At 41.6% G+C, this 27,257-nt stretch overlaps 3 protein-coding genes across 3 annotated transcripts in view; 2 read left to right on the plus strand and 1 right to left on the minus strand.

The window, feature by feature from the left end:
• Window positions 1-22,846, plus strand: part of LOC147337001 (protein NLRC3-like) — a 618,167-nt gene extending 595,321 nt beyond the window's left edge. The window contains exons 7-12 of the mRNA XM_086287156.1: window positions 6,622-6,795; window positions 7,009-7,182; window positions 7,360-7,533; window positions 12,588-12,761; window positions 19,264-19,310; window positions 19,459-22,846. Of these exons, the coding sequence (XP_086143282.1) occupies window positions 6,622-6,795; window positions 7,009-7,182; window positions 7,360-7,533; window positions 12,588-12,761; window positions 19,264-19,310; window positions 19,459-20,000 (1,285 nt within the window). The 3' untranslated portion in view covers window positions 20,001-22,846. The remainder of the gene's footprint in view (window positions 1-6,621; window positions 6,796-7,008; window positions 7,183-7,359; window positions 7,534-12,587; window positions 12,762-19,263; window positions 19,311-19,458) is intronic.
• LOC147337013 (protein NLRC3-like) overlaps window positions 1-27,257 on the minus strand; it is a 504,309-nt gene that overhangs the window by 179,509 nt on the left and 297,543 nt on the right. The gene's annotated exons all lie outside the window — the stretch shown is intronic.
• LOC147337019 (protein NLRC3-like) lies at window positions 3,186-6,007 on the plus strand. Its single transcript, XM_086265845.1, has 3 exons — window positions 3,186-3,203; window positions 3,273-3,477; window positions 3,629-6,007. The coding sequence occupies exons 1-3, from the start codon at window positions 3,186-3,188 to the stop codon at window positions 5,428-5,430; spliced, it is 2,025 nt and encodes a 674-aa protein (XP_086121971.1). The 3' UTR covers window positions 5,431-6,007.

Here is a 27,257-nt window from a genome sequence, read left to right on the forward strand (position 1 = left end):
CAGTCTGAGAGGTCACACAGAGACCCAGCAGCTAAAGCCTGGATCATACTGGCTGCTGTTACTCCATCAGGACAACACTGAACCACAGTGGTGTGGATGTAGTGGATAAATCCCACCATACTGATGCTCAGAGTTAACCACAGGGAACAAAACCAGATGTTACCTTCAGATTGTGACCTTTGGAGTGGACGATGCAGATTTCAATACAGAATAAATGTTGTTGTTTTTCAGCTGTGAAGAAAGAATCTAATTTTCTGAACTTAAGAATTTATGATGCTGGAAACAACATGGAGACTATAACACAACATTTCCACTGTGTTCATAGAATGAATGTAAAACTGTCAGACATTCATTAAATATGCAAAATGTCTACAGAAGCATCAGAGGGTCAGACGTGAAGCACTCAGTGATTTTGATCAAATGACTCATCAGTTATTGATCTGTACTACACTGATCTACCACGTTAGTAAAGCTGGTGTTCTGGTGGTGGAGGGAGACTCGGATCATGTTCTGGTTTTGGAGCAGTGATCTGCTGATGGTTCAGTTTGATGAGCTTCTTCAAAATCATCCCTGACATCACCACTGAAAGGACGTCCATGAAAACAGACTGAAAATTACTGATATGTTCACAATCTGAGAGTTTAAAACTTGACAGACTTGATTCAGATGAAGTTATTTGAGCAGAAACTCCTGGATCTTTATCCTGTGTTGATCTAATCCTTCATGGTTCCTCCACAGAGTGGAGCAGCAGAGCTCAGAGGTTCCCAGTGGTCAGTCTGCCCAGCAGCATCAAACACAGCTGGACTCCATATTTATGGTCTGTACATGTACAACAACTACTTTAATATTAATAATAATGCATTTATTTATAGGTCCCTTTCAGAACACCAAGGACTCTGTGGACTAAATGACCAAAAGAAACAAACTTTGAAATCAGACGGTGCAAATGTGATCACAGGGAAACGTTTTAAACATCGAGGCTTTAAACAAAAACCAAAGTGAAACAGTTTGTAGTCGAGATCAGTGGGAATGAAGCTGAATAACTGTTTCTTCAATAACTTTGAGCAATAAATGACAAATATGATGGAAATTAGCAGCATTAGCACTTACTAATGATGTGAGCTGACACTCGGCTGTATTGAGACGACCACATTAGGTGGTCCTCAACTGTAATGGAAACCAGTGGATCCAGTCCAGTCGTGGCGACCTGTGGTGAGTCGATCTGAGCAGCTACTAATGGAAACAGGGCCATAGATGTGTTTGTGCTTAATAACAGTGAATCACATGAGTTTTACATTACTGTTAAAATCTCATGTTGTTTGTTAAAGTGTGCAGTTCAGGGTGTGTTACTAAAACACTTTCCAAAGACCCAGCCCCCATAAAAAGCAGCCAATCAGCTTCTAAGAGTTACACACCCACACATATCTATCAGGTTAACTCTGGTCTAACACACTTGGATTTAGCTTGAAGAGTGTTTCTGTACGAGGACTGAAAATGATTTAATAAGCAGCTAATGTCCAAAGAACAACTTTGACACACCTTCATAAACCTGCAGAGCAAAGAAAAACCAGCTGAAAGTCTGGCTGCTCTTATGAAAAGTACAGAGAAATTATGGGTCGCTCAACACTTGTGCACAATATAAGAGTTGAAATAAATCTAAAGAATAACTCAAAATCCTACAATCATACTGATAAAGTCATCTACAGCTAACTATCCAAGTGGATTTGTTTAAGACAGCTCCATCTGCTGGTGGCCCTCTGCAGGTGCATGAAAGGGGCGTGTTTATATTGAAAGTAGTAGAGAAAGTAAACCCCACGGGAAGGAGGAGGACTCTCAGCTCATATTCAGACATTTGACTTCTCACTGAAAGCAGCAAGTTTGAGTGTCTGTACCTTAGTTAGAAGAGATAACATGTCAGTAGTAATTAGAGTTGATTGAGCAATGCTGTCCTTGTAATTTAGTTTATGATTTTTATGGACAAGTCCAGTTTTTCTGTAGAGCCTCTCAAGTTGGTGACAGCAGCAGTCAAAGTTCACGTGTAAACCAGAGCAGCAAATCAGGTCCAAATGTGTTGTTCACAGTGAGTGGGATCATCATTGGCTGCTATGTTAACCTCCTGCAGCAGGATGTCTTTGGTCAGAGAATGGATAGATCACGAAGTCATTGTTGAGTTTAGGGAGACAGTAGACAGTTGGAGGAGGTTCAGCCAGTTGACACACAGTAGATAAAATAACTGAAGGCAGGAGCAGACACCTGTATGACTTTCCACCTCTCACATAGATTATTGTCCCTGGGCAGCGCCACAGGGCTGGTAGATGTAAACAAAGCTGGAGGAGAGGATTTATTCATCTGAGAAAAGTCACAGAGTTGTGTCTTGATGCTCAATCATCCAGGTACGTAAATCCCAAAAAGCTTGATTCTGTTCATCTGGATGTTTTCAGTGGGAGAAACGTTTCATCATCATCAGGTGACTTCTTCAGTCTCAGCTGACTGCAGGTTTCAATCTTATAAACAGGACATTTGTATGACTGAAACCAGCCCACTGAAGGAACAATGGGCTGGGAGGTCAGTTCATTGATCATTGGTACGCATATTGTCAGGACCATTGATCAATGGTTGTTGATCAATGGTCATGAGTCCAGTTCACAGAGAGCTGGGGAATGGCTGCAATCACAGCATGTAAGATGGTGACAGTTGTACCCTTAGGCCCCTCCTCCATTCAGAGATGGTCTTTCCTTTTCACATAAATGGCCTCCTTGACTCCGCCCTCAAACCAGCGTTCACATTTACTCAGGACCTTCTTGATGTGAAGTTCTTCTGCTTCGCTGGCTGCTGTGTCTGTGGGGATGGTGTTTGTTCTGTGTTGTTGCGTCCTGATTACGCCCAGTTTGTGCTCCAGTGGATGATGAGAGTCAAACCTTAAATACTGATCTGTATGCGTAAACAGAGTGAACCTTTAAGACCAGTTGTCTGTACGATCAACTCAGTCACCTGAAACATCTCCAAGTTTCTGGCTTTGATCATCAACCTGTTGGTAGTTCAGCTCTGAACACCAGTGAAATGTTTCTCCCACTGAAATCGCTGCATTCATATGAACAGCATCAACGTTTTGGGATCATGGAGTTGTGGACAAAGTCTCAGTTAATCAGATAAAGTCAAACCTATAATTGGTAAAGAGTTCGCGGATGATATGCCCCTTGATCGTAAAGAAGTGGATGTTGTGTGGACTAAAGTTCAGAGTGGTGGGTCATTCATAAAGTATTCTGTTCCAGCTGCTGGAGGACAACATCATCACTTTTGTGAAGAACGAGCTGAAGAAGATCCAGAAGGCTCTGAATCCAAATAAGCCCCAGTGCTTGGGGTTTCAGAGGGAGGATGATGAGCAGAGGAGAAACAGCAGAGAGGCATTTGTGAAGATCACAGTGGACTTCCTGAGGAGAATGAAGCAGGAGGAGCTGGCTGACCGTCTGCAGAGACGTAAGAGGATTTATCTAAAGATTTAAGCTGCTGGATAAATGAGAGACTTGTGACACCAGTGTGTTCAGTCATTTCTCAGTGGGTCAGAAATTGTCATCAGCATTTTGTAAAATATGATTGTTAAAGTTGTATTTTTATTATTATTATTCAGAACTTCCAGCTGCTGTTTGTCATCGTAACCTTAAATCCACCCTGAAGAAGAAGTTCCAGTGTGTGTTTGAGGGCATCGCTAAAGCAGGAAACCCAACCCTCCTGAATCAGATCTACACAGAGCTCTACATCACAGAGGGAGGGACTGCAGAGGTCAATGATGAACATGAGGTCAGACAGATTGAAACAGCATCCAGGAAACCAGACAGACCAGAAACAACCATCAGACAAGAAGACATCTTTAAAGCCTCACCTGGAAGAGACAAACCAATCAGAACAGTGCTGACAAAGGGAGTGGCTGGCATTGGGAAAACAGTCTTAACACAGAAACACAGCCTGGACTGGGCTGAAGACAAAGCCAACCAGCACATCCAGTTCATATTTCCATTCACTTTCAGAGAGCTGAATGTGCTGAAAGAGGAAAAGTTCAGCTTGGTGGGACTTGTTCATCACTTCTTTACTGAAACCAAAGAAGCAGGAATCTGCAGCTTTGAAGACTTCCAGGTTGTGTTCATCTTTGATGGTCTGGATGAGTGTCGACTTCCTCTGGACTTCCACAAAACTACAATCCTAACTGACCCTAGAAAGTCCACCTCAGTGGATGTGCTGCTGATAAACCTCATCAGGGGGAAACTGCTTCCCTCTGCTCGCCTCTGGATAACCACACGACCTGCAGCAGCCAATCAGATCCCTCCTGACTGTGTTGGCATGGTGACAGAGGTCAGAGGGTTCACTGACCCACAGAAGGAGGAGTACTTCAGGAAGAGATTCAGAGATGAGGAGCAGGCAGGCAGCATCATCTCCCACATCAAGACATCACGAAGCCTCCACATCATGTGCCACATCCCAGTCTTCTGCTGGATCACTGCTACAGTTCTGGAGGATGTGCTGGAAACCAGAGAGGGAGGACAGCTGCCCAAGACCCTGACTGAGATGTACATCCACTTCCTGGTGGTTCAGGCCAAAGTGAAGAAGGTCAAGTATGATGGAGGAGCTGAGACAGATCCACACTGGAGTCCAGAGAGCAGGAAGATGATGGAGTCTCTGGGAAAACTGGCTTTTGATCAGCTGCAGAAAGGAAACCTGATCTTCTATGAATCAGACCTGACAGAGTGTGGCATCGATATCACAGCAGCCTCAGTGTACTCAGGAGTGTTCACACAGATCTTTAAAGAGGAGAGAGGACTGTACCAGGACAAGGTGTTCTGCTTCATCCATCTGAGTGTTCAGGAGTTTCTGGCTGCTCTTCATGTCCATCTGACCTTCATCAACTCTGGACTCAATCTGCTGGAACAACAACAAACAACCTCCCAGAAGTCTGAAACAGGAGAATCTGCAGAGAAACACTTCTACCAGAGTGCTGTGGACAAGGCCTTACAGAGTCCAAATGGACACCTGGACTTGTTCCTCCGCTTCCTCCTGGGTCTTTCACTGAAGACTAATCAGACTCTCTTACGAGCCCTGATGACACAAACAGGAAGTAACTCACAGACCAATCAGGAAACAGTCCAGTACATCAAGGAGAAGCTCAGTGAGAATCTGTCTGCAGAGAAAAGCATCAATCTGATCCACTGTCTGAATGAACTGAATGATTGTTCTCTAGTGGAGGAGATCCAACAATACAGGACTTCAGGAAGTCTCTCCACAGGTAAACTGTCTCCTGCTCAGTGCTCAGCTCTGACCTTCATCTTACTGTCATCAGAAGAAGATCTGGATGAGTTTGACTTCAAGAAATACTCTGCTTCAGAGGAGGCTCTTCTGAGAATGCTGCCAGTGGTCAAAGCCTCCAACAAAGCTCTGTGAGTAAACATGTTGTCATCGCTTCATTGTTAAAATCATGGGAAATAAATCAGAAATGCTGAGTTCAAAGAGCACTGTAACATTTTTTTAAAATAGTAAATTAAATGATCATCAGTCACTCAGTAAATATATGGTAGTTTTAATGTTTCACTCCAGCATTTCTAAAACACACTTTGTTCTGTAACTCTTATCAAAGGACAATCCAGACCCAGCCTATAAGAACATGAGCTCTGATGCTTCAGCCCCTCTGACAGGTTTATTATCCTCAGCTTGTTCACTTGTCTCCAACTCCAGGAGTTTGGTTGTTTTATTCTAAAGCACAAACTTCACCTGCCAGACTTCACCTACATCTTTTTCTGATGTTCATAATTTAAGTTCAAGTTTGTATCTCACTTTCAGTGCACACTCTCCCTTTTTAAATATAAATCTCTGCTGTGCTGTCATGTTTTCATCCCGTATGGAGGGAGAAACTCGGTCTTCATTACTGAAATTGCCTCTAAGGTCGTGTTTCTTGTCAGTAACCATATGTAACTGTAAGGCTTCCATAACCAGTGTTATCACAGAATTACAGTGGGTTCACTCTGGGTCCTCTACAGTTTCCTCCCACTGTCCACAGACATGCAGTTAGGTTACCTGGTGATCCAAACTTCATGCAGGTGTGAGTGAGAGTGGTTGTCTGTCCCTCTGTGGGCTTAGTGGAAGAGACTGGATGGATCTCTGCTTTGTCTTTGATATATGCTGACAGCAAACATTCTCCATGAAGTCTGCATTTCAGCTCATCTCCTTTATACACACCTTTAACAGGAAGAGTTTTATACAGCTAGTGTTTAAAATCAAGTGTTATTCACAATACACAGGTAATGAGCATGATTATTGAATTACTAAAATTTTCTAAAATAATTGTTTTAGTTAATATTGTATGATAGTGTACACAGAATTATTAGCTCAGTAGGCAGAGTGGTCGCCCCATGATCATAAGGTCAGGGGTCGAATCCACCGAATAGCTACCTTGTGGTACCCCTGAGCAAGGTACCATCAAGGTACCAATCATGTGCACTGGACTGGTAGCACTCATAGTCTCATAGGTTTAAATAAATTTTTTTAAAAAAAAAGGGTTCAACATATAAACAAATTTAATTTGATCACATATATTCTTTGTTTTTTTTGTTGTGGTTTTTTCCCTTTCTCTCTCAGACTGAGCAGCTGTAACGTCTCAGAGGAAGGCTGTGAAAATTTGTTGTCAGTGGTCAGCTCCCAGTTCTGTAGTCTGAGAGAGCTGGACCTGAGTACCAACAGCCTGAAGGCTTCAGCAGTAAAGCTTCTGTCTGCTGCAGTGGAGAGTCCACATGCCAAACTGAATGTTCTGAGGTCAGATCAATTTGTATTATGTTTAGTTCTGTTTGTTTATGTGTTTGATGTTTGTTTTTGTTTATATCTTTATCCAGTTATCCTTGTTTCATAGCATTTTTATTCATTTCCAAGTTAAGGTAAACTTATACTAACCTGCTCAGCACAAGACAATAAGCTATTGCACCCTGATTACACTTTAACAACAATCTTTATTCATGTTTTTATCTTCAGACTTAACATCTGTGAACTCTCAGAGGAAAACTGTGAAGCTCTGTCCTCAGTTCTCAGCTCGCAGTCCTCTAGTCTGACAGAGCTGGACCTGAGTATCAGAAAGCTGCAGGATTTAGGAGTGAAGCTTCTGTCTGCTGGACTACAACGTTTAAACTGTAAACTGAATACTCTGAGGTCCGATCAGGGAACAGTTTGTTTTTAGAATTCTTAATTAAAGTTCATCCATATGATGTTGTATCTTAGTATGTTTATGTTTCCTTTAAAAAATAGAAAGTCAACATTTAATGTTTTGAAATGTATTAACAAACTCTACATGAGTACTTGTTTTATAGATTGTCTTTTATTTTTCAGACTGAGTGGCTGTAACCTGTCAGAGAGAAGCTGTGAAGCTCTGTCCTCAGTCCTCAGCTCCCAGTCCTCCAGTCTGAGAGAGCTGGACCTGAGTAACTCTGACCTGCAGGATTCAGGAGTGAAGCTTCTGTCCGCTGGACTAAAGAGTTCACAGTGTGCAGTGGAAACTCTCAGGTCAGGATTCAAACTTTTCCACAGATGATCATTTGAAATGTGAATTATATTATTGTATAAACAGGTAACTTTTACAGCTGTCAAGTGAACTTTTATTTACATTTGAGTGGATAATTGGACTCTGAATTACTAAAAGTTGTTATAGTCATGTCTCTGTTTATTTAAAAAAATACTTCATGCACTGCCTAATTTAAAGATTTAGGCTCCTTTGGGCCCATAATATATATATTTGATTTCTTTGTGAATGAAATTAGGAGGATATTGGCGACTGCTGATTGGCTCGCTGTTTGTTTTTTATTCACAGTACTTAATTTTAAAGGCTGATTTCTCAAAATGAGATGTTTATCTTTTCTTCTACAACACGTGGAGCCACCAAATCTTCTTGCTTGATTTATTCATTACAGTTTGATTTAAAGAATATTAGACTCATAACATAATAAATATATTTATTTCACTTCTTCTTGAGAGAAAGAAAGGGATGACTGGGTGAGCTCCAGTGGTTCATCCCAGCAGAGAGAGCGGCACACTGGGCTGCAAATCGTGATATTTTGTTTGCTAATAATGTATCGATACAGGGACAGCAGAAATCGATATTTTGTTACAAACAATTTTTTCTCTGAAGTCAACATGCTCTGGAGTCAGAGCATGTTGACTTCAGAGCATGTTGATCCTTTTTCTGAGCAACAATCCTGACATTCCTTCACTGTCCAAATGTGTTTAACTTTTTTTTTGGCAGCAATAAACATGACAGTTTACTTATTTTAATTTAAGACATGTTTAATTTTAATTAAGTTTAAAACTTTTTTATTTAATGTAAAATTATATATTTTTTTAAATTTACTTTCAAATTCTTCAGTTGCTGAAGGGGCTGCATAGTTTTCATAAATTGCATAGTTCAGAATAGCTATAATTGTACCAGATGGTTGCATTCAGTTAAGTTGGACTAGACTGTAATACAAACCGTTCAGTTTGTCAACAATAAAACTGACTGAAATGAGAGAAAGACTGAGTGTGAGACTTTGATATTAGATAAAATGAATATTGATAAAGTTTACCTTTATGTGCAGAATTTAAATATCGCAAAATATTTTAAAAAATCGCAATAATATCGTATCGTGCGTTAAGTATTGTGATAATATCGTATCGCGAGTTGTATGGTGATTCCCACCTCTACTATTAATGGTGTCACTTGTTATTTCTGGGATGAGTTTAGTAGCCTGAACAGCTGCTTAAAGGAAAGTAATTAAATAATAAAAATAACCTAAGTCCGGGGGAACCTGCAAGAGCTGTTTGCACAAAGAATAATGCTCAGACTTTGAGGTTTTATCGTTTTACACAAGGTTTAAAAATGAATGTCCACAATTGAATTGCAGAAATTGTTATTGAGCTAATACTGATGTAGTTGTTATCTTTGGTAAGGAGAGGTTGGAGGAAGGATGAGCACAGTCAGGCCTAAAGATGCTCTTAATAATAATAATGGATTGCATTTATATAGCGCTTTTCGAGACCCTCAAAGACCCTTTACAATCCCACTACAGGGAGTGCAGAATTATTAGGCAAGTTGTATTTTTGAGGAATAATTTTATTATTGAACAACAACCATGTTCTCAATGAACCCAAAAAACTCATTAATATCAAAGCTGAATGTTTTTGGAAGTAGTTTTTAGTTTGTTTTTAGTTTTAGCTATTTTAGGGGGATATCTGTGTGTGCAGGTGACTATTACTGTGCATAATTATTAGGCAACTTAACAAAAAACAAATATATACCCATTTCATTTATTTATTTTTACCAGTGACACCAATATAACATCTCCACATTCACAAATATACATTTCTGACATTCAAAAACAAAACAAAAACAAATCAGCGACCAATATAGCCACCTTTCTTTGCAAGGACACTCAAAAGCCTGCCATCCATGGATTCTGTCAGTGTTTTGATCTGTTCACCATCAACATTGCGTGCAGCAGCAACCACAGCCTCCCAGACACTGTTCAGAGAGGTGTACTGTTTTCCCTCCTTGTAAATCTCACATTTGATGGACCACAGGTTCTCAATGGGGTTCAGATCAGGTGAACAAGGAGGCCATGTCATTAGTTTTTCTTCTTTTATACCCTTTCTTGCAGCCACGCTGTGGAGTACTTGGACGCGTGTGATGGAGCATTGTCCTGCATGAAAATCATGTTTTTCTTGAAGGATGCAGACTTCTTCCTGTACCACTGCTTGAAGAAGGTGTCTTCCAGAAACTGGCAGTAGGACTGGGAGTTGAGCTTGACTCCATCCTCAACCCGAAAAGGCCCCACAAGCTCATCTTTGATGATACCAGCCCAAACCAGTACTCCACCTCCACCTTGCTGGCGTCTGAGTGGGACTGGAGCTCTCTGCCCTTTACCAATCCAGCCACGGGCCCATCCATCTGGCCCATCAAGACTCACTCTCATTTCATCAGTCCATAAAACCTTAGAAAAACCAGTCTTGAGATATTTCTTGGCCCAGTCTTGACGTTTCAGCTTGTGTGTCTTGTTCAGTGGTGGTCGTCTTTCAGCCTTTCTTACCTTGGCCATGTCTCTGAGTATTGCACACCTTGTGCTCTTGGGCACTCCAGTGATGTTGCAGCTCCAAAATATGGCCAAACTGGTGGCAAGTGGCATCTTGGCAGCTGCACGCTTGACTTTTCTCAGTTCATGGGCAGTTATTTGGCGCCTTGGTTTTTCCACACGCTTCTTGCGACCCTGTTGACTATTTTGAATGAAACGCTTGATTGTTCGATGATCACGCTTCAGAAGCTTTGCAATTTTGAGACTGCTGCATCCCTCTGCAAGATATCTCACTATTTTTGACTTTTCTGAGCCTGTCAAGTCCTTCTTTTGACCCATTTTGCCAAAGGAAAGGACGTTACCTAATAATTATGCACACCTGATATAGGGTGTTGATGTCATTAGACCACACCCCTTCTCATTACAGAGATGCACATCACCTAATATGCTTAATTGGTAGTAGGCTTTCGAGCCTATACAGCTTGGAGTAAGACAACATGCATGAAGAGGATGATGTGGACAAAATACTCATTTGCCTAATAATTCTGCACTCCCTGTATTCATTCACTCTCACATTCACACACTGGTGGAGGTAAGCTACAGTTGTAGTGGTAGGTTAGGTTTTGCCCAAGGACAAAATGACCAAGACAGAGAGAGCTGGCTCATCAGACAGACAAGCTCATCTTGTAACCTACTGGTTCGCTGGTCAGCACACCAGCTGACTAGCGAACCAGCTAACTAGCACACCAGCTAACTAGCACACCGGCTAAATAGCAAATCAGCTAACTAGCAGACCAGCTAACGGCAGCCACAAGCTGAAGGACGATTAAATGTAGTGGAGATATCAGAGATGACACTGGTGTGTCCGATTCACTCTTTAGCACTCTGGTCACTCCGGTGTGTCAGCCAGAACACCACTGAAGGCCAAATGATCCCAGCATGTGGAATAAAGAGCTTAAGGTTTGGTTTGAGACACTTTATTCTTTCACTGATTGATTCTTGCGGCTGTGATCATGTGTGTGGTTTCTTACAAAAAGGAAGTACACAATACAAATACATGACAAATAAGATGAATAGATAAGTTACATATCCAGTTATATGTACGTACATCAGTATAGCTAATATAGCCATATATAAGGACAAAGATCACAGTACTATAATGCAGTAATGTTAAACACAAAGGTGTATATCTACATAAATCTGTCCTATCAGTGATCAGGGTACTGTAGTATACTTCCACTACATAAACTATAGAAACTAAACGACATTAGTGTGACTTTAAGTTACCATCAGTACAGACGAACTGATGGTAGTTGTACAAAATAAAGGCATTGCAATTATTGTGAAGGGCTTCCGGTTAAACTAAGATCAGCTGATTACCTCATAACAAATTGTTTGCTATAGAACGCAGCTCCCACTCTTCATTAATATCATGTACTGTAACTCCCAAGTAACCATGGTTACCCAGCCACGCCCAGTAGTCTCCAGAGAGACCAACAGCTGGTGCACGTTGTAACGCCGTGGCTTTCATAGTCTCTCCTTTTTCTACAGCTCATGTGTTCTTCTTGTGATGGTGCGTCTTGAGGGAGGCTCATACATGCCGTCATTTGTTGATCCTAAGAACGTTCCTCAGACCGACTTCTTCAACAACACTAATCAGCCTGCAGTTTGTAGCTACTCACTTCACTGTGGCGTTTGTTAGCTTGTCTTTCTTTGGTTTTATCCTGACTCCTCCCACAAGCTGATCCTACGTAGTCTGCCCAAGCCTCCCACCTCTGTTTGTTTGGGTGGTTTGTTTGCTGCCATCAACAGCGTGTAATGCATTTAAGTGATACTTCAGACATGAAGTACTGCGACAATAAAAAACTCAACTTTGCTTAAAAATAACTTTAGTTGTATCAACACTGCCCTCTGGAATAATTAGACTTTGGTGACAAACTGATGTGATCTCCATGTTTCCTTTGTTGGACTGTGGGCGAGTGTCAGAACTGAATGTACTGAGTAACATGTGGAGTTTAAATATGTGTCAGTTCCAGTTTTAGAGCTCTAAAGTGCAGCTATCATGTTAGGAATATGTTAGGAATAGACAGGAACACTGAGCACACTGAGGTCAAATCTTTATTTATCCAGTTCATCTGTAGGCTGAGCTCAGTCCATCCATTTAGTGAAATGATGTTTAAAGGTCTCCTTGTTCTGTGAGCGTGCACAGATCCTGAAGCAGAAAGCCTGGGTTAACAGAGAAATGATCATCACTGTGATGATGCTCACCATCTCTGACTGGGATTTGAGGTTTTGTCAAAGCAGCAAAGAAAGCCTGGCTATGTTGGACTGGGTGTGGAAGCAGCTCCCAGTTTGAGTTCAGGAGACAGACACCCTCTCTACTTTGACGATCAGCTTCAAACTTTCCTTTTTGATAAAACTTATAGTTAGAGCTGGATCAGGTGACCCTGAACCATCCCTTAGTTATGCTGCTATAGAGATGGATAACAGATGGATTGTTGTTTTGTGTGTCTGCAGTCTGTCAGGCTGTCTGATCACAGAGGAAGGCTGTACTTCTCTGGCCTCAGCTCTGACCTCCAACCCCTCCCATCTGAGAGAGCTGGACCTGAGCTACAATCATCCAGGTCCCTCAGGAATGAAGCTTCTGTCGGCTGGACTGAAGGATCCAGGCTGGAGACTGGACACTCTCAGGTATGGAGAGAATGTCTGATATAGGAGGAAGAGCTGGAATCATTTCCTGTGTCTTTCACTCACTTCCTGTTTGTTTCCTGCAGATGAGACATGAACAATCACACATGCAGGAATATTTTCAGGGACAGACACACTAGTCTAGCTGGATAGTACATGGATATTTATGTAGGGGGTCTTCAAGGAGTCTGTTTGCAGGAACATTAATGATAACTGATAAGTCATGTTGAGAGTTTCATTAAAAGTAGACTTACAGTTAGGTAATATTTGGACAGAGACAACATTTTGTAACTTTAGATACAAGTATCAGCCATGTGTGTGTTTCCCATGCTGTATGTCCACAGTCACAGTGACAGTCAGTGACACTGACAGAAGGATGAAACAAGGCTGTGAATCATTTCAGTCTGTGTGTGTGACAAAGAGGCAGACAGGAGCAGCTAACATTTGGAAATGGAAGCTTACTGGAAACACTACATTCACGGCTGAATTCACAATAGATTTGTTCTCAAGTGCACATTTAGCAGCTAATGCTAATACTGTTTTCCCTAAGGATTTGTGTGACCATGATGGAGACTCTGATAAGCTAATGCTGCTAAGCTAATGCTGTTTATGGGCCCTGTTAGAATCAATATTTCATTCTCATTCTGTTGTTTGAGAACAATATTAACGTTTCACATCATTATAACACAAGAGAAAAGGGTATTGGCATTAGCTACTAGTGCTTATTCACCTCAAATTACCTTTAGCTGCTAATGGCAGCCTACTTAGCATTAACTCCTCACTAATATAATGCTAATTTACATCAAATTAGCATTAACTGCTCATATTGTTATAAGGAAAGAGAAAACAGTATTAGCATTTGCTGCTAATAATTATTCACCCCTAATTAGAATAAGCCGCTAAAAGCAGCCAACTTAGCATTAATTCCTCACTTTGTTGTTACCCAACGGAAAAGAGTATTAGTATTAGCTACTATCATTTTTAATAAGTAAGAGAAAACAGTATTAGCAGTAGCGCATAATGCTAATTCACGTCAACGTAGTATTAGTTAATAATGGCAGCCTACTTAGCATTAACTGCTCACTAATATAATGCTAATTCGCATCAAATTAGCATTAGCTGCTCAAGTTGTTATAAGGAAAAAGAGAAAACGGTATTAGTATTAGCTGCTAATAATTATTCACCCCTAATTAGAGTTAGCCCCTAATGGCAGTCTACTTAGCATTAACTCCTGACATTGTTATAATGCAGGGGAAAAGAGTTACCATTATCGGATAATGCTAATTCTCATCAAATTAGCATTAGTTAATAACGGTAGACTTCATATCATTAGCTGCTGTCATTCTTACAAAGCAAACAGTATGAGCATTAGCTGTTAATCCTTTTTCATCTAAAATTAGAATTAGCCACTAATGGCGTATTGTTAAAAAGTAAGAAAAAACATTGTTAGCATAAGCGGATAATGCTAATTCATCTCAAATTAGTATTAGCTAATAATGGCACCTGCTTAGCATTAGCTGGTCACATTGTTATAAGGCAAGAAAATATGGTATTAGCATTAGCTGCCAATTTCTATTTACCTAAAATTAGCATTAGCCACTAATGGTAGCCTATAGCAAAAACTTCTTAATGCTAAATGAAGTTAATTAATGCTAAGTAGGTTTAACTGAAATTAAAGTAGTGTTAGCATTAGCTGCTGATATTGTTAAAAGGTAAGATAAAACATTGCTAGCAGCAGCGGATAATGCTAACACACATAATAATTAGCATTACCTAATAATGGCAGCCTTCTTAGCATTAGCTGCTCATATTGTTATAATGCAAGGGAAAAGAGTTGGCAAAAACAGTGTTAGCATTAGTGGATAATGCTAATTCACCTAAATTAGCATTAGCTAATAATGGCTACGTACTTAGCATTACCTACTAATATTGATATAAAGCAAGAAAATATGGTATTAGCATTAGCTTCTAATGCTTTCTCATCTAAAATTAGAATTAGCCACTAATGGCATCCTATTTAGCATTAACTCTTCACATCGCAAGGGAAAAATTAGAATTCAATAAAAAAAAAAGTGTTCACATTAGCTACTTGTATTGTTAAAAAGTAAGAAAAAACATTGTTAGCATAAGGGGATAATGCTAATTCACCTCAAATTAGTATTAGCTAATAACGGCAACCTACATAGCATTAGCTGGTCACATTGTTATAAAGCAAGAAAATATGGTATTAGCATTATCTGCCAATTCCTATTCACCTAAAATTAGCATTACCTGCTAATGGCAGTCTACTTAGCATTAACTCCTCACTAATGTGATGCTAATTCACATTAAATTAGCTTTAGCATTAGCTGCTAGCATCAGCCTACCTAGCACTAGCTGCTCACATTGTTAAAAGGGAAGAGAATACGATATTAGCATTAGCTGGTAATATTTATTCACCCCTAATTAGAATTAGCCACTAATGGCAGCATACTTAGCGTTAACTCCTCACATCGTTGTAATGCAAATGAGGCTAACTTGCATTAAATTAGACTGCTGTTATTAGCTAATGCTATTTAGCAGTAGCTGCTCACATTGTTATAAAGCAAAGGAAAACGATATGAGCATTAGGTTCTAATGCGTATTTGCCTTAAATTAGACGTAGGTGCTAATGGCAGCCTACTTAGCATTAGCAGCTCAGATGTTATAATGCTAGGAAAAAGAGTGTTAGCATTAGCCGTTCACATTGTTATAAAGTTAAGGGAAATAGTGTTAGCATTAGCTACTCACATTTTTAAAAAAAGTAAGTGTTAGCATTAGTGCATAATGCTAATTCACATCAAATTAGCATTAGTTAATAACGGCAGCCTATTTAGCATTAGCAGATAATGTTGACCTTGGCCCACTGGAAAAGTTCAGAACTAAAGATTTAGGAGTGTTTCTCAATAGCTCTTTCTCATTTGAGAAACAAATGAATTCTGTTATTAAAACCAGCTGTAAGGTTTATATTGTTGATTGTCATTTATGCTTAGAAATATTTACTCATATATGCTTAGAGTTGTATAATCGATTGCATGATGATAGAGTTTTGATCCTTAGTAGTCTGTAAAGACTCTGTGTGCCTTCCAGAGTGCTCTGGCATGCACACACCACTTGGGGCCATGAGACAGGTCGTACCCTCTCTTACTGATTTATGGTGTAGGACAGGGGTCTCAAACTCAATTTAGCTGGGGGCCGCTGCAGGCAGAGTCTGGGTGAGGCTGGGCCGCATTAGGTTTTCCACAAGAAAGGCATGGTTAAAAAATTCCAATCTTCTCAAATCTCTTTATTTTTATTTTTTAACACAAAATATGAAAAATGAATAAACAAATTAAGAATTAATAAGAAAATAAATCAATCTGTAATACATAAATAAAATAATAATAAGATATTTTTAGTCAGTGAACTTGTGTTTTTCTTTCAGTCTTCTATATCTGCTGTATTTAGATTGAAATGTCTGTATTAACAGTTCTATAACCTTCTTCTGAACATGAATGGAACACTGTAGAAAATGAACTGTTCTTCTGAACATGGCTTCTCTTGCCTACTCCTTGCTGCTAGAGACCTGGCAGCGTTTCCTCTCGCATAGCCGAGCCAGATTTGGCCTGAGGGAGGAAGCAGTTGCGGCCCTCAGTATGTCTTGAAGATGATCATCCGTAAGTCTGGACCTGTACTTGGACTTATTGAAGTTCAAAGTGGAGAAGAGCTTTTGGCACAAGTATGTGCTACCAAAAAGGCACATGGTCCGCTTGAACATTCGGGAAAGCCGAGGGAAACTAGGGCTCAATTCTCTCAAAGATTGTCCAAGCTTGTCTGCTTTTCCACTCACCTCCCTGAACTTTGCTTTGAGTTCAGAGTTGCACTGCAGCTCAATGAGCTCCATTTGAAGCACAGAAGGGGCATCTTGCACATCAAAGGAGAAGGGGTCCGCAAAAATGTGAAAGGTGGCTCTGTGTGTCTTGAAGTCAGCAAATCTGTGATCAAATTCCTCCTGTAGCCTCAAAATGACATCAACATACTCGTCAGCACTGAATGGTGTGCCTGCATCCACGAGTGCCTTGCATGCTGGGAAATGGCAAAGGTTTGTCTGAGAGAGCTGAGCTTTCCAGAGCGCCAGTTTTGTGGAGAATGCTCTCACGTTGTCATAGGCAGCACTGACAAGTTGCCCCTGGCCTTGTAACGTCTTGTTCAGTACATTAAGCTCATGTGTCATATCAACAAGAAAAGCTGAGTCCATGAGCCATTTGGGATGAGTTAGCACAGGAACACTAACTCCATCCTTCTCCATGAAGGCTTCACTTCTGCTCTCAACTCAAAAAGTCTCTTTAATACATTTCCCCTGCTGAGCCAACGTACCTCAGTGAAGTCGAGCACATCCCCATATTCTGACTCCATTTCCTCTAAAAAAGCACAGAACCTTCGGTGCTTTAAGCCCCTGGATCTGATTTGGTTGATGCATTTCACAACAATAGACATCACATTGTCAAACTTCAGGCATTTGCTGCAAAGGACCTGCTGATGGATGATGCAGTGCAGAGCAATGGCCTCCTCCACGCCTTCCTCTTGCAGTTTGTTTTGTGCCACCAGTCCATGTTTCCTCCCTGTCATTGATGGCGCTCCATCTGTTGTTATTCCAACAAACCTCTTCCATGGCAAACCAACATTCTCAATGGCATCACACAGCTTGTAAATATCTGCTGAGCGGTGGTCTGGCCATGCATTGGAATTACTGTGAGCAGCTCCTCCATCACTTCAAAACTGTCATCAACACCACGGACATACATTGGGAGCTGGGCAGTGTCGGTGATGTCTGTGGTCTCATCAAGAGCGACTGAGTATACACTGAAACATTTGGCTTTCTCACACAGTTGGTCATAAATGTCACTTGACAGGTCAGAAATGCGATCTGCTGCGGTGTTGGCAGAAAGGCTGATGTTGCTAAACTGACCTTTCTTTCCCGGACAGACTATATTTGCAGCCTGCAATATGCACTTTTAGACAAATGCACCTTCTGTGAATGGCTTCCCTGCTTTAGCAATCATCTCACTAACCACGTGGCTCCGACTGCTGCATTATTCTCTTTGGTTGCTTTCTTGGAGAAATCTTGCTGCCTCAGTAGATCTGTTTTAAGACTGGCAACCCGGTTCGCTCTCTCGTCTCCCTGGTATTTTGCATCCAGACTGCAGACTAAATTGGGCTGCATTGAGTTCATGACTTTTCTTTTATCCCGCCGCCTACGCATCACTGTGAGAGTTAATATGAGATCTCTCTCTGTGGAAAAATAACTTTAAATCCCACTGACGTGTGTATAAATCTATATACGTATAATGTCCCGCTGGGCAGCAACTTAAAAAAACAACTTTTTTTGAAGTGTTGTGAACGCAGCGCGCTGGGGCGAATGTCGGCGTTTGCCCAATAGAAAGGAGGAAGCCAGCCAGGCACAGGAAAGAAAGAAACACTCCAGGGCAACGCTGCTGGAACTTTGACTCATTGAGAAATGTTTCCCTGCTTGCATCAAGCCCGGCTGGTGTCCCCTGAGATCCATATCCCACCCTGATTGGTGGGTTAATTCAGCTCCGCGGGCCACGAGTTTGAGACCCCTGGTGTAGGAGGACACCTACTCTGTGTCTGGTTAAGTATAAGAGCCCTTTGTTAGGGGGACCGCTGGACTCTTAGCACCAGCTTTGGGGTCACAGGGTCACATCTGGAACACACACACACACACACACACACACACACACACACACACACACACTATGCACAGACTGGTACTCTTTGTTCATACCTGTGTAAGACGTCATAATGAACTTGTGCATATTCATGTAAGCTCAATAAAGAGCAGTGTTACGAGGGAGCAGACGAGAGCGACTGAGGTCAAGTGAAGGAACGGCGCTGTCACAGTTCTCTCCCTCATCAATTGTCTGGTTCCAGCGGTGGGTCTGTGCTAGACGACCCATCACCAGCTTTTTCCACTGGTTACCAGTACGTGGTAGAATCCACTTCCAGATCTGGTTGTCTTTAAATCTGTGAATGGATTGGCTCCATCTTATCTCTCTTTAACAAAAGAATCCAAGTGGAGCCCTCAGGTCTGCAGATAAGCAGCTTCTGACCAGAACTAGACGTAAAAACAGAGGTGAGCTTTATCGATGGCTGCAGCCAAACTCTGGAACAGTCGCCCTTCACATCAGGTCGTCACCAACACTGGACATTTTTAAAAGCCGGTTGGAAACACATTTGTACTCTGTAGCTTTCAATCCTGACCAGTCTTTATAGTCATTACTGTGTATGTTTCCTATTTTCTCTCTACTCTGTGCAGCACTTTGGCTCAAGCTGTTTTTAAATGTGCTGATAAATAAATGTAGATTTCTTTGAATAAAACAGTGGAGCCGAGCTTTGAGCTCAGTGTGTAACAGTGTGTGTGTGAGAGCCATGTAATGTCCATGTGTGCATGCTGACTGTGCTGCTCTGACCCCCCTCCTCCTTTCAGGGTGGAGCCTGCTGGAGTCCGATGGTTGAGACCAGGTCTGAGGAAGTGTAAGTGTGTTTTTAATGGGATTCATGAAAACAAAGCAGCACACATTCAACCATCTTCATCATGTCAGGAGTCATCATCAAAGTGTCAATCAATGAACAGATGATGGATCAATAACTGCAGCTGGATTGTGTTTGTTCTCTCCATCAGATTCCTGTCAACTCACAATCGACACAAACACAGTGAACACAAACCTCCAACTGTCTGACAACAACAGGAAGGTGACACGTGTGAAGGAGGTTCAGTCATATCCTGATCATCCAGACAGATTTGATTACTGGGAACAGCTGCTGTGTAGAAATGGTCTGACTGGTCGCTGTTACTGGGAGGTCGAGTGGAGAGGAAGTGTTAATATATCAGTGAGTTACAGAAGCATCAGAAGGAAAGGAGACAGTGCTGACTGTTGGTTTGGAGACAATGATCAGTCCTGGAGTCTGATCTGCTATAATGATGGTCCTGATTCTGTCAGGCACAATAACAGCTACACATCCATCTCCTCCTCCTCCTCCTCCTCCTCCTCTGTCTCTAACAGAGCAGCAGTGTATGTGGACTGTCCTGCTGGCACTCTGTCCTTCTACAGAGTCTCCTCTGACACTCTGATCCACCTCCACACCTTCAACACCACATTCACTCAAACTCTTTATCCTGGGTTTAGTTTCTGGTCTCCTGGTGCCTCAGTGTCCCTGTGCTGAGTGGAGTGTAAAGAGTGTCTCCTGTTACAGAAACACTCTGACTGTTGAACAGATAGTTCAGTCTGTACATGTCTGTCTCTTTCACTCACAAACACGTTTTCAGATTCATGGATTCAATCAGTTGATGTTTGAAACTCTTCTAAATGATTCCTTGTAAACTTCTTCCTCTTCAGTCACAAACAAACAGGAAGTGATGTCACATGTGTTCCTGTCCACACAGCAGAATGAGTCTATTGCTGACAGTGATGTACAAACAGAGTGAGCATTTCTGAGGCCCAAAATAAACTGAGTAGTTCACTGAATGAACAATGGACTGTGAGCTCAGTTCCTTCATCATTAGTATGGATTATATATGTATATGTATTATATTAGTATCATATATATCAGGTGCTGCTGCTTTCAGTCATTGTGCAAATGTGCTGTTTGTAAGCTTGTAAAGCTGCAGTCAGCTGAGACTGAAGAAGTCACCTGATCAGTGAGCAAACGTTTCTGAAAACGTCCAGATGAACAGAATCAACCTTTTGGGATCAGCCAGCAATGCAGCATCATTGTTGTTCAGCTTCAGAGGTTTGCAGGAATGAACTGATGACCAGAAACAGCTGCAAAGTCCAAGAAAATACCAGCTGGAGTTCAGCTGCATTTGAAGAAGTCAAAGAAAAGTAAGGATGGCAAAGGGCGACGTTTTCTTCCAAAGAGCTGCAAACATGGTCGACGCCTCATTAGAAGAATCATCTGGACATTTGTGAGGAACTCTAACCAAGAAAGCAACGTCACACAGATCCAACAGACAGTTTCCATGACTGCAAGTGTTGAGTGGAAAAATGCTACATTGCATTATTGCATCCTCTCACCACAGGAGGCGCTGTTGGACCACTGATTGCTGATCAGCTGTTCTCTGATGATCTGATTGATACTGTGAATAACGGGACTCACTGAACTCTGTGACACAGTGAAGATTACAGAGTTGAACTTCAACATCTGACTGACGTCACACAGACAGAAGGATGAACCAGTGAGGCACAGAACACAGTTACTGGAGATACTGGATCAGCTCCATGTGAACCTCTGATGGAGAAGCTGCTGAGCCAGAGAAACATCAGGACATGACAGCAGCTGCACTTATCTAACAACATGTAGCAGAGCTGATCTATGTTAGAGGATCTATCACAGCAGCTGAAGCCAAAGTCCAACACTGGATACCAGCTGAGCCTGTGCTGAGTGTAGTGTTACAGGAAAAGGGCAGAAACACTGGTAGCTCCCAGTGATGCTGACTGGGGCACAGAGCTGAATGATGCAGCATCAGGACACTGTTTCAGTCTGACTGACAGAGAAACCTGTAGCTGTATCTACATGTGAGGCAGAGGCCACACAAGCAGCTTTCTATGTTTCACAGTGACTGAGATCTTCAGTGGGGGTGGACATGCTCCTGTACAGACCTCTGAGGAGAACCAAGGTGCAGTCAAAGAGTCCAGTCTGTCCTCACAGATGTGAACATGTGCTTTCATCAGGTCTGCTGTCAGCTAGCAGGCTCACATCAGAATCACTGTTCCTGAAAAACACAGTCTGTGTGACATCATCAGTCAGCTGATGGTCCCAGATCTGAATGGTTTCTGTCTCTACTGAGGAAGTCAGAGAATATCACTGAGGTGTGGATCAGGTCTGAGTGAGCTGTGGAGGGACAGCTTTAAACAGTCCACAGGTCTCACGTCCTGCTCAGTCTGGTAGCAGATACCTCGTATTGTTCCAGATGTGCTGACATCAGCAGCAGCACAGCTGTGTGATACCATGAATCTCAGTTATTGATCCAACACACAGTAAATACAAAGATCAGGATTTCTGAGAGTAATCATTATGAGTCTGAACACATGATCACTGAATGTTAGTCTCCACAATAATAAGCTAACACAAGCAAACACAGCTTTCAGCTCTTATTTTGAAACTGGCTTATTTAGAGAGCTGTGATGTGAGCGTGCCTGGCTCTGAGGCACTTGGGTCAGCCTCTGTTGTTTAGAAGTGTTACAGACTGTGAATGACACAGACCTGTCAGTTTCCATGTTTGTCTGTAACACAGCTCAGGGGCTCCATGCTGAACGCATCCATCCAGTGTTATTGATCCAGGACTGATACCAGCATTGGGATCAATACTACAACACACAATCACATGTGTCCACGTGATGCAGTTTGACCAGCTTTATTCATTAATGATCAATCAGCTTATTTACTGCATCTGAGTCCAGCTTCATTTAAATGATCCAACCATGAAAATGACATCAGTCCTACAGAAGCACTTCATGCTAACAGGAAGTCATTGATTAAGGTGGAATAACACAGAGACACAACCACTCACAGCTAACCTGACCCCACTAACTGCATGTGTTTGGACTGTGGGAGGAAGCCGGAGTACCGGAGAGGACGCACACAAACACGGGAGAACATGAAGCACTGAAACAAAGATGGTGGATTTGACCTCAGGACCAGGCGGGGTTACGGGGGTCATGACCCCCCAATAATAGATCCAGCTACACTGAAACTGTCAATTTCATTTACTTTTACTGTTTTAAAGCTATCAGGCTGCTTTGTGGCTCACTCAATACTAAACTAAGATACTTTCAGTGTGAATCATTTGCAGGAACACAGGCAGGATTTAAAGTGCAGAACTTTACAGTCTCTGTCTCAAAGTTGGTCTGAACATGCTAACAGCTCTTTGTTTTTCTCAGTTTTCACTGGTTTGATGTAATGAAAGAAATTTTAAAGAAGCAGACGATTGTTGTTATTTTAGTTCTATAGTTTCATAAATCGTGGTGTGGATCTAAGTCAACATTCAGAATAAATAAGATAATACAGCACTTTGATGGTTGCCTTTGTATTTTCCCAGCAGTGCTCAGGTTGGTTCTCGGCTACATTTACATACAGATGTTAATGTGTTCAGCAGCTGGACTCATCTGAGGAAGGAACATTGGAAAGGTGCTCAGTGCACAACTGCATCACTAATTTTATGTAAGACCCTGTGTTTTATTGTATTTATATATTTGTAACATTTGACTCAAACACTTTTGGGAAGGATGAAAATGTTTTCAGGAGGAAGTTTTTCCTTCTGTCCGACTGCAGTACACACAACACTGCGTCTCCCCCCATTATCACACTTCCTCAGGCTGGTGATGAGCGCCCCCTGGTGTCAGTGTTGATGACGTCATGCACAGTGAAACATAAACGGTGTCTGTTAATAAAAAATCATGTGTCCATTTTCATGTTTGCATCATGTTTCTGTAAAATCATCAGCTGTTTCTGAACCTTCTTCATTGTTTGACTCATTCCAACAGCTGTGAGCTGTGATGGAGTCAGAGCAGCTTCATCACTGATGTTCAGGTGAAGCTGAACTTAATAAACTGTAGAAATGATCAGGATTCAGGTTGGATGTGTAAAACACTTCTGTGTGAGGTCGCAGTGCTTCATATGTGTGTGTGGGCTGAAGCACACACGTGTGAGTCCTCAGAGGTTTCACACACATCACTGCACACACTTATAATCCTAGTTTAAGCTTGTGGATCATATCGGACACATCAGCAGCTCTTTGGAGACAAAGATTTGAGATTTAAGATGAGTCATAGTCTTTCTATCCATGGTAGCTTCCACTGCTGAGGCTCGGGAAACATGAAGAGGATAATTAAGAGCAAGCATCAGCTCTGTCTCATCTAACTACACAGTATTATGATCATGCACTTATGTCTCAAACTAAGACACAATGAGACAAAATGAGTTCTGTGAGTCTTTAGATTATCAGTAAATTCTGGTGACAGTTTGACGCTCAGTGGAGCCATTTTTGGTTTGTGATGAGTGTTTTGTGAGCTTCTGTTTTGTGAATCGCTCTTTGTAATTTAGAAGATCGTGCAGAAATGTGCGCGCCCTTATCTGAGAGGACACGGAGAGAGTGTCGCAGACTCGAGGTGAGGAGATAAACCTCGGAGCAGGATGGCCTGCACGTTACCCATGTGCATCTTTTCAGTGACATCAAGTGAACCCATAATAAGCATTTCTATGTCTTAGACATCATGTCCATTTCTAATGAGAGATTATTTTTAAATGAGGGAAACCTGGTCTAACAACACGCTTACAACAGAGCTAAAGGTTCACCACAGTGAGACGGTGGGACTCTGATAAGAACTGAAACACTGTGTATGAACAGCTGAGACAAAACTATATATAAACACTCATTTATTCCAGTTTAGTTTACAATGATTTTAAAGTAATGTGGAACGATTCATGTTCATGAGCTGTTACAAACACAACTATTGATTTGTCTATATATGGTCGGACTACAAGGCTTGTGTTGAGGCTCTTGGAATAATGTGTGAATTACAGCAAGAAATGATGGTTTTCCATTTTACCAAAGTGGAATAAAATCACCACAGCAAAGAAATCATGTTATTGTCTGCAGCTAAAATATATGGTGAACATGGTTTTATAATAATGTGCAAACACAACCTCACTCTGCTCTATACGAGGAGCCAACCACAGCTGTCCGGGTCTTCATCCACCACCTCCACCATCTTTGCTCATCATCATTCACTTAATTGCTGATTGGTTTAAATCAAACTCCATTACAGGTTCAACTCCATTATATAACAGCATGTTGACTTTGGATCTGGTGTGCAGTGCCACCTTAAAGATGAGGAAACTAAGAGATTACAAAAAAAGAAGTGGAGGAGTTAAAGAGCTGCAGCAGATTAACAGTTTCTGACAGTCATGTGTTAGAAAGAGGACGATTAGATGAGCTGAGGGATCCATCTACTGCTCAGTGAAGCCTCATCAGAAACAGTCTCAGTGGAAGGATGGCTCTATTGTTAAGGAAGGACACAGGCAGAAAGACTGGCGTCTGTCACACAGGAACTGGACTGAAAATCAGCTGCACATATTCATCAGTATGTGCAAACATATTATAGGTGTGGAATTCAGGACAGTACCATCAGAAGTTGATCCACTGTGCAAATGTCTGATTGGCAGTGGCTTCATTTTTCACTATGAACAAACTGCTAATGCAGCATCACAGGACGTCAGCCATGGATTGGCCTCCCCAGACCTCAACATTACTGAAACATCTTAACAGAGGATGGAAACAAAGGGAACCAACATCCAAGAAAAGAGCTGCTGCTGAAAACTTCCTCACAGAAAACACAAACAAGCTTGACTAAGAGACTCCAGGCTGTGCTGAATTATAAAGGTGGACTGACCTCCAGGGTCCTTAGTATCATATAAGCTCAGTTTGTGTCTTATATACTTTCCATTTATATAACAAAATATATAGAAAGGAGGGTGGTTTAAGATGTGTGTAGAGTTTTATTCATTATCTTTAGACAAACAAAGAAAGCACCATCCATTCGTCTCCAGTCTGTATGAAAAACAGGGGAAAGGTCAAATTAAACCTTTGAAATTCCTTTCACAATAAATCCATAAATAAACAAAATAAAACATAGAAAAGTGTTTAAACCCACTTTTCCATAAAGCTGTCAATAGGAAATGTTCCAGTAAACATGTCTGTGTTTCTGCTGTTTTCCTTTCATGCGTCCACAGCTGACAGGTAACCCTATTGGAGTCGCCATAGTGACGGGTGGCGTCTCAGCTTCAGCGTGTTGATGGGCACAGCCACGGTTACCACAGCTGGAGTTGGTGTACGGCGAGCTGTGAGAGGACAGAGATGGAGAACGCACATTTAACTCTTTAACAGGAGATACGTTACGACTAACAGACGACTGCTGTCTACATGATGTCTTTGCAGCCCTTATGCTACATGTTACACAACTTTTCTTCATGCCAACAAGACTGAGGTGCCACATAGTCGACACATACAGCTGATTATGATGCATGTTTTACTATTGCTATGTTCACATCATCTGCTTGGCTTTATTACTGAAAGCCTGGAGATCCTCTGACGTGTGCATGGCTGATGTGAAGTATGATTAGTCCTACATGACATCAACAGCAGAGGCAATGAAAGCTTTGTTGTTAACAGGTTGTAGGTAAAGTCAAATGTCTACTTCTACACTTGTGTTGGGTAAAGTTCTTCTCACTGCAGCAGATTTATATCTGTGCTTTCACAGGGCGTGATGTGGAGCTCAGCGCTGAGGTGCAGGTCTCCTTGGAGACGGCATCCTGGCTGAAATATTATCATGCTTCCAAAACATTTCAGCTTTTATTTTGAAAGAAACAAGACTTGAAAACGAATCCCCTTCTTCCTCTTTGTCTTTGTTCTTCAGAGGAGTGTCACCTGGACAAACTCAGGGCTGTTCTAGAGCCTTTCTTATTATTTGACTCCATAGAAATAAAACTGAATGGAATCAAACAAAAACTCCCAAACAGCTAAAACACTTTGCTTTATTCTCTTTTTTAACAAATACGTTGAAGTCCATCCATAACAACACAGCTGAGATCTCCTTTGTAATCAAGTGTTTCCATCCTTTGTACAGATCTGCATACAAAACAATCATTTACGTCCCACAGAAGTCTAGTTACACGTAACTCTACAAGAACTGGTGAATGACAGAAACATGAGACACATGATCACAGGTGATAACAAAAAGAGAAAGAATTCATGTGTTAGTGATGTTTTTCAGCCCTGATGGCTCATGTTGGAGAAACAAGCTGAGGTACGTGGAAAGTTCACACACACAAGTGGGCGTGAGCGCACACACACAGAGAAACACAACTGAAGCATCTGTTTGCTGTTTCTGCTTTCATCATCTCTGCTGCTGTGTCAGGCTGGGGTCTCTCAGTGACTTGGTTGAGGTGAAGTATGACGAGTATCCCTGATTCAGTCCATCGAGACAAAGGGCAAAGAAAGCTGTTGTTAACAAACTCTATGGTGATGTGGCATTTAGCTCTGACTCTACGCTCTGCTGAATCCTTTGAACCTGCTGATCAGTAAAGCTCTACGTGCTGCAGCAGATTGACCTCATCTGTGTTCACAGGTGTGGACCTCAGCGCTGAGGTGCAGGAGACTTTCATTCAGTTCTCCCTGCAAACAGCATCCAGCCTGGAAATACTGTCATCTTTCCCAGAAACGGTGCTCTTATCTCAGAGAAGAAGTCTGATGTAAATAACTGCAATCAACAGTGATGTTCTGCACAGATCACTTTTCCATTTTGCTCTCTAGATGAGTCCCAGCTGCCTGACCTTGTGTCCAGGTGATCGTCTCACTGAGGAGCTTTTGTTCTGAAAATCTCACGTCCATCACCTGTTTCCTTTTTACTATCTCTGCTCTTT

This window comes from Aulonocara sp. 'chitande type north' Nkhata Bay, linkage group LG3, assembly GCF_057382095.1.
Source record: "Aulonocara sp. 'chitande type north' Nkhata Bay isolate Kocher_YH1m ecotype deep benthic linkage group LG3, A_spYH_male_GT1.1, whole genome shotgun sequence".
In the NCBI taxonomy this organism is placed as follows: domain Eukaryota; kingdom Metazoa; phylum Chordata; class Actinopteri; order Cichliformes; family Cichlidae; genus Aulonocara; species Aulonocara sp. 'chitande type north' Nkhata Bay.

Excerpts from the sequence above, each read along its gene's own strand:
- LOC147337019 (XM_086265845.1), top strand. Across the intron at positions 3,478-3,628 it reads GGCTGACCGTCTGCAGAGAC|AACTTCCAGCTGCTGTTTGT; the intron begins GTAAGAGGATTT and ends ATTATTATTCAG.